Raw genomic sequence first — 8,057 nt, forward strand, 5'->3', positions numbered from 1 at the left:
TCATAGAGCTTTGTCCGGCTTTAAGGATGTCCAGTAGATCATGGCATCTACAAGAAAGGTGGGCAGGTAGCTCATGGGGAGGTAGAAGAGCTTGGCATCCCAACCAGCTGAGTATCGAGTGCGAGGGTGACGGGAAGTCAGCGCGTGCTCCATGCAGTCTGTCACCAAGGAGAGGTCCTCATTACACTTTTGGTCCAATGACTTTATCATTGACAGATCTGTGCAAAATGAGAAGTGATTCAGCTGGTGTTGATCTGCACCACCCCTGTTCTAGACCAAGTTAAAGAAAGTTTCTCTAGACCCCAATCCTACATCAGAAGGCATGCCAACACTATCCTATCCCAGGTCCTCATGGGGACTGGAACCCAGCTTCAAGGAAGAACCGTGCACACTTGCCATCTGTGTCTCGGCTCATGGAGAGTACTAGTTGCTCCTCCCATCCCTGATTTCACTCACAGCTTCATGAAGAAGCTGCAGAACTTCACCAGTATCAGAGGGCAGTGTTCTCAAAGTCAAGACTCTTTATATGACCTAATTCCCCCCACACCCAAAGGATATGGCTCTACATTCCCATTGTTTCAAGTGTAAGAGCAATGGGTTAGTATTGGCAAAATGAATAGGAGACTAAGGATTCAGGACAAGACTTGCCTGTGATCCACTCAGCTCACTTACATGATGCCAGGAACTTGTCGCCATAGATTTCTTTGATCTCTAAGCCTGCCTTGTCCCAAGACATCTTTGTATTTGATGAATGCATGTCACTACTGGTAATATCCGTTTTGAAGTAACCAGGCTCTATAATAGCCACCTTCACCCCAAAATAGGAGAGCTCCCTCCTGCAAGACAGACAGACTTCAAGAACTTCAGATGATTATCTGTAAAAGAATTCACAATAAGAGTACAGTGACATGTCAACATGAGCCTGTGGTGAGGAGAGCTCACAGTTGTGGATCTGGGATGTGCAGTAGAAGGAACTAAACTTATGGTGAGGGCCTTGCCTTTGTGCTATTGAATGTCACACTAAGTGTTTGGTGTGTGTAGCTCACTGGCCTAAAACTAGGCCTTCTGTTCTATGACACATTAAGACCTCTCCATGTACTGCAGATAAAAGGGTCACCATCTTGCCAGAGTCACCTCCATATTACTTCTAAGACTCACTCTACCACACTGTCCTAGGGGCACTCAGGACATCTCTCACTTTGTTCCTTCAGGTGTCTTCAGAGAGCAAGCCCCTGCCTGCCACTCCATCCAATTCACATCCTCCATGTTCCCTGCAGCCAGGGATGTACCTGCCTTGAATGGCTATTCAGATGTAATTGCTTTGAAGTCTTCTATTGCCAACAGCACGACATAAATCTTGTCCAGTGCCCTCAGACTCTCCACAAGTCTACCTCAACTCACCTGGTGGCCATCCTCCTTCATATCTGGTATGTCCTTTCCCCAAAGAGAATCCACCTACACATACAGGTTCCAGGTTTCTATGTTCAACCTTTACTTTGCTGCAGCCCAATCCTGCTACTGGACCCTGACAAATCTGAGGACTGCTATGGTGTACGCAGCTGACTGGGCCATGGCCACTCCAAGGGAAGGGCACACTTCCTCTCTGTCTCCTCTCTCACTCTCTCAGTTGCCGTAGTCTTTAGTTCAGGATCAAAACATTTCTGTTTGGTGGAATGTGTTGATTGTGGGCTCTACATGGGCCTGATACCTAGCTCTCAATTTGAATGGGCTGTTCTTCCCCAATCAAAAACATTTAGCATCATAGAACTCATGGGGCTCGATTCTGGACCCAATATACTCAAAGATGCAATTTGACCTCAGTAATGTCCCCCAGGTTCCTCCCACAAATAACACAGGACAAGATGAACTCAGGTCTCAATCCTGCCCTCTATACAGACTTAGAAATGTACTTGTCAATGGATAATTCAATGAAGAGAAGATGAGAGAGCACCTAAAACAGAGAGTATCTTACTCATGATGGGATACTAAAGGCCATGATTAAATAAACCCCTGCCAAAACTTCCCTCAGGTACCCACATCCCTATCCAATACCTGAGGGAGTCTGAGAAGGCCTCTACACCATACTTGGAGATGCAGTATCCACCACCAAAGAGAGATACTCGACCTATGACACTAGAGACATTGACCACACGGCCCCTTGCCTTCCTCACTAAGGGCAGCATGTTCAGAGTCACCTCGATCATTCCCAACAGGTTCACATCCAGTATCTTTGCAAAGTCCTGTTTGTTCAGCCACTCATTGGGAACCGTGGGGATGGAGATTCCAGCATTGTTGACCAGGCCCCAGAGTCCTGGGGAAAGTGGGAAGATGAGAGAGTTATATAAAATAGCTATAGTTCTGGATGAAATGTATATTCAAATAGGTAAGACCACTTAAACAAGCATATAAAGGAAAGTAGGAAACAATGAAGAACAGTATGTTATCATATGGGCTGGGTACCCCATCCTAGAGACTCAAGGCTCACATTATGGATACCTTGCTCCTTGAAGGCTTCATGGCTCCAATCCTTCATGAGAAGCAAGAAACAATCATTTCTGGCTTGTTAGCTTTAAGGACAGATTTTGAAAACATGGTGTGCCTTTGTGTATCTGGAGATCTTAAAACTATAATTGTGTTTTATACATTATTTCCATCCCTGAACTTTTTATTCTTTCATTTGTGACCCTTATGCTCATAGATTTGAGAGTTTGGTCATTGGAGAACAGTACTACCTGAAAGGGATTAGGGGGGCTGGAGACATGGCTCAGTGGTTAAGAGCACGACTGCTTTTCCAGGGGTCCTGAGTTCAATTCCCAACAACCACATGGTGGCTCACAACCGTCTGTCATAAGATCTGGCGCCCTCTTCTGTATACATAATAAATAAATCAATCTTAAAAAAAAAAACAAAAACAAAAACAAAGAGATGGGTGGTGGTGTTGCACGCCTTTAATCCCAGCACTCAGGAGGCAGAGGCAGGCGGATCTTTGTGAGTTCGAGGCCAGCCTGGGCTACCAAGCGAGGTCCATGAAAGGCGCAATTCTACCCAGAGAAACCATGTCTCAGGAAACCAAACAACCAAACAACAATAACCACAACAACAACAACAACAATAACAAAAAGAGATTAGGTTGTGTGGCTTCGTGGGCATGGGTGTGGCCTTGTTGGAAGTAGTGTATCACTGGGGATGGGCTATGGGGTTTCAAAACCTCAAGCCAGACCAGAGTCTCACTCTTCCTGCTGTCTGGAATGATGTATGTAGAACTGATCTGCATGTTGAACTCCCATCTCCTTCTCCTGCACCGCCTCTGCCTGTGTGCCCCCAGGCTACCTACACGCTATGCTGATAATCTCTGAAATAGCAAGCCAGCCAGAAATAAATGGTTTCCTTTATAAGAAGTGCCATGTTTGTGATGTTCCTCTAGAGAAATAGGATACTGACTAAGTCACACGGCCGCCTTTGTCTTTCAAATGGCAAAGAAAGGCAGAGAAAAGAAGGACTGGTAGAGAGGCAAGAGAGGAACATGCAAAAGAAAAGAAAGAAAGGACAAAAGGAATGTCCCGGTGAAACCAAGTTGAGATACAAACAAATGTGGCCTTGACTGGAGCAGAGTTTGGAAAACAGTGCTGTGTTTGTGGCTCTGATGAAGTGGGTCTTTCAAGGTCTAGCATCAATATTGAGCAGCTCTCCTCAGATGCTTGCAAAGGCCAGGGACACGATGAGGGAGGAGACAATGCCTGCTGAACACCAACAGCACTGAGGCTCCACCCCCAACCCCAGAAGATGGTGCCCATTCTTGACCCTCACTAACGGGGTACACCTCCTCAGCCCCTTTGGTCTTTAAGTCCTGGATACTCAAGTGCCCACTAAGGAAAGCTCAAAACTAAACACCACATTACACTGTCAATTTCTGTGCAGAGTGCATTGGAGAGTGTTTGATTAGATTAAACAAGGCATTTGTTTATTTAAAAAAGTTGGTCCAATATGTCATATGGACCCTTGGCTCAAAAGCATGTCTTACCCCTCTGGAGACCCATATTCTATCATCAGGTCTTTTTGTTATGTTTTGTTTTGAGAAGCTATATGGAAATCTACTTCCATAGAAACTTCCTAAAATACATACGTATGTGAAAGGAATTTAAGTGGAGTCACCATAGGATGGGGAGATGATCTCTGACCTAGACATCTTATGCCAACAGTAAAACCTCCAGTGCCAGTAATGGGTTACATCCTGTTGAGTCATTGGTCAAAAGGTCTCCATGGAGCCGCACTCCCAACACCATCACAGGCTATTGCCAGGCTACTCATTGTTCTCCACAACCTCATAGTGAGGACTTATTGCTGAAGATGATCATCACTTATGTGATCAAGTAGGGAGAAGTTGAGCAGGTGTCCAACTAACAGCTTCACCCCTACTGATTAGCAATCAAGGTGCCAGAAGACACTCTGGACTCTCCCAGAGGAGAAAGACAATCACCAGGATCAGCCAGCTACAAACACTGTGACCTACAACTGTGATCTGCCTGTAAGATCTACTGTGCAGTAGAGGCACAAATGACATGGGAGTAACCAGCACTTTCTTATTACATTGAAGGCCACTCCTGACTCTGCGTAGGAGTCAGAAACATTGGACCAGATAGGTCATGGGCCTTGGGAAAACCTAAGAATAGTATTCTGCTCAAGGAATGCACAGTGAAATGAATGGTAATACGTATCACTGCACTCATGACCAGTGCCTTGCACAACACTGATCAGAAAACACTGATCCTGCAATAGATGAGAATGAACACAGAGTCACACAACTGGACAGTGTGCAGAGAGTGAGAGACTTTGGAGCACTCGGTCCTACAAGGGGAATCTTCATCCAAGCCCTCCACTCAAGGCTCAGGGATCCATAAAGATGAGGAAGTGGGAAGATTAAAGAGCCAGAGGTGGTGAAATCATGAAGATTAACTGTCTTCTGGACACAACAGGACTGAGGTACACATAAACTCACAGAGGTTATTTTGACACACATAAGACTTGCATAGGTCCCAGACCTTACCCAAACTCAGAAGGGGAAGTGGACACACAGTCTAACCTCTAATCAAGAAGAATTTGTGATACCTGCTGGCAAAGGGATTAACAGTTTTTTCCACTGTAGTGACTGACATTGGAGCCTCATGCCTAGAAGCAGTTGCTAATACAAAATGAACTCCAAGTATTAATTTTTAGGGATCGTTCATGTTGATTTGTTCTGCATTTTTTTTTATTTATTTTAGGTTTCTGTTTATTTGTTGATTTTCATTTTGGTTTTCTATTTTGTTTTGTTTTTATTTTGGAGAGAGAGAGAGAGAGAGAGAGAGAGAGAGAGAACAAAAGCAACAACATAAATCCAAAACCAACCAAACAAACAAACAAACAAAACACAACCCCTAAACCAGAAGCAAAAGACAAAGAATTTGTTAAAAATATGGAAAGAGTTATTTTATTTCTTGTATCCAAAATTAAACATGCTTGCAGACTCTGAATTAAGCAGAAGTTTCCCAAGACAGTGCTTATGACAATAAATATAAGAAACAAGCTGAACATGGTGGCAGATGACTAAAATCCCGGCACAAAGGAGGCTGAGGAAGAGCAACATGAGATCATGGCCTGCTCCATACCAAGACCTGAACTCCTAACCCAAGACAAATAAACACAACCAAATGAAACTATTCTAATATCCAAAACCAAAGCATGGTAAAACTAGTTGGGTTTTGTTACTGGGCAAGCAATTTTAATTATTTGAATAAATGTTCTTCAAGTGGTGAAATTGCTCACCATTTTACACTGAAAAGAATGCACATGTATTCATCGGCACAAATCAAACTGTTACTTGTTTTATCCACTGGATAGTAAATTGTGTGTTAATTGTGAATTGATATGCTCTAGTGTTTAGAACAATAACCATGTTTTCAATAGATTTTTAATTAATTAATTTATTTTCATTATTTACATACCCACACAAACAGGGAAAGGGAGAGAAGAAAGAACAAAGGCCAGTGTGTGTGAGTGTGAGAGAGAGAATCCCCCTTCCTACATTTGACTTAACTAAGGCATTCCTCCAGTGTGGGGTGTTGCCCTTATCATGGCAGTGAACTTGGCTCCCCATGAAGGCTCCCAGGAGGAAGGTGAGACCAGGGTCCAGTACTGAGAGTGGAGATGCATCTGACCCCTGACCAGCCTGCTTCACACAGAGCCAGGGCCGCAACCTCTTCACCGTCTCTAACCTGGCACTCAGCAGCCAACAGCAGCCTTTCTGCATACGGTGGCAGAAGAGGACAGACATGTGGACATGAAATGACACAGGACACCAGCTGACCAAGAGCAGAGAGCTTGAAGGACCAAATGGAGGAGCAAGAGGAAGTCCTGACATGCTGAAGAGGGGAAGATCTGTAGTCACTATAGTTTCACCCCCAACCTCACTGGGAATCTTTTCAGGGCTACACAGCATTCCCTTCACACAGAGACACAAACCAACAGACACACACAGGAAGCTCAATGGTACCTCTGTTCCCAACACGCTCCTTCACCCACTGAGTGGCTGCCACGATGCTCTCTGTCTTGGTGACATCGAGGATCACTGTCTCCAGCCTGTCTGATGTCTTGCTCCTCAGCTCCTCAGCTCCGTTTTCTGTCAGACATGCAGCCAGCACCCTCATGCCTCTCCTGTCCAGCTGTCTGGCCAGCAGGTTCCCAAAGCCCGAGTCACAGCCCGTGATGAAGACATGCTTGTCTTGGAGATGGCTCACCACCTGCCTCTCCCTGAACAAGCGCAGGAGGGTCCACAGGACCAGGAGAACCACCAGGTAGAGCCACATGGCTTTGAAAAGGACAGGCACATACAGCCTGTGCTAAAGCGAGCCTGGCCTCTATTCAGGAGGACTAGTAGACCCTGAAGACTCAGGAGACACAGAGGAACAGAGGCTTCTAGCAGGGAGTCCACACTTTGTTCCTTGTCTGCTGCCTGCCTTGGTAATTATTTATGCCTCACTTCTATGATCTTTGACCTGTTTCCTAAGCTGATATATTCAATGGCCTTTGGCATCCCCTTACTAGCTGCCAAAGAAAACATCACTGTCTCTTCAGTAACACACCTCCTTTCTCTTATGATTTTCGATTTTACTTGTGTGGGAATACATGCATGTTTCCTCACACATGCTCACTACCGGCAGACCATGGCTCCCCTGTGACTCTGCATCTGGCACTCCAGTGCCCCAAACCCAGGGCTTTCTGAACATAGGTGCTGTTGCCTACCTGCACTGAGACTCAGAAGACATTATGTGAAAATCCAGCCCTGAGCAAGTGGGTGGAGGTAGACTGTGGAGAGCCTGAGGGCACTGGACAATATTTATTTCATACTGTCAGCAATACAACCCTTCAAAGGAATTGAATCAGAAGAGCCACTTGGGGCAGGTACCTCCCTGCAGCAGGGAACAGGGAGGTTCTGAATTGGATGGAGTTGCAGGCAGGGGCTTGTTCTTTCAAGACACCTGAAGGAACAAAGTGAGAGATGTCCTGAGTGTTTCCTATGACATTGGGGTGGACTGAGTCTTGGGAGTGAGATGGAGGGGACTCAGGCATGATGGTGTGCCGCAGACCACCCAGAGGGGGACCACCGCTGCGGGAGAACCAGGGAGAAGGCTCAAGGAGAAGTCAGGAATCGGCGAGGAGAATGACAGACAGTCACATGATATGTTGATGTGCTGCTGCTTATAGGCAATGCTTATATACTTTTACAATTGAGGAACTTGGCAGGGGGTTACATCAGACCATTATTTTTTATAATTACTCAGAATCAGCAAGAAACAATAACAAGAGACATCCATATCTATTTTTGTGTATCACTTCCACAGCGGGAGTTCGTTGTGGCTATTGTCTGAGGGCATGATCTCAGAATTTTGTGAAATCTGTCTCGCGCCAGCGACCACATCTGTGGGAGCCAAACTCTTACCAGCCTGGGTTATATTTTACTATTGTATACCCATTTGCTTTCAAAGCCGTTTATTCCCCTCATAATTTACCCATCTGTTCCC

The 8,057-nt window shown here is 45.3% G+C and overlaps 1 protein-coding gene across 1 annotated transcript; it reads right to left on the reverse strand.

Moving 5' to 3' along the window:
* On the reverse strand, window positions 1-6,842 carry LOC118571054 (retinol dehydrogenase 16-like). The gene is made up of 4 exons (XM_036169942.1): window positions 6,530-6,842; window positions 2,053-2,311; window positions 673-836; window positions 1-218 (listed from the first exon to the last, which is right to left on the reverse strand). The coding sequence occupies exons 1-4, from the start codon at window positions 6,840-6,842 to the stop codon at window positions 1-3; spliced, it is 954 nt and encodes a 317-aa protein (XP_036025835.1).
* Between the last annotated feature and the right edge of the window lie 1,215 nt (window positions 6,843-8,057).

This window comes from Onychomys torridus, chromosome 20, assembly GCF_903995425.1.
Source record: "Onychomys torridus chromosome 20, mOncTor1.1, whole genome shotgun sequence".
In the NCBI taxonomy this organism is placed as follows: domain Eukaryota; kingdom Metazoa; phylum Chordata; class Mammalia; order Rodentia; family Cricetidae; genus Onychomys; species Onychomys torridus.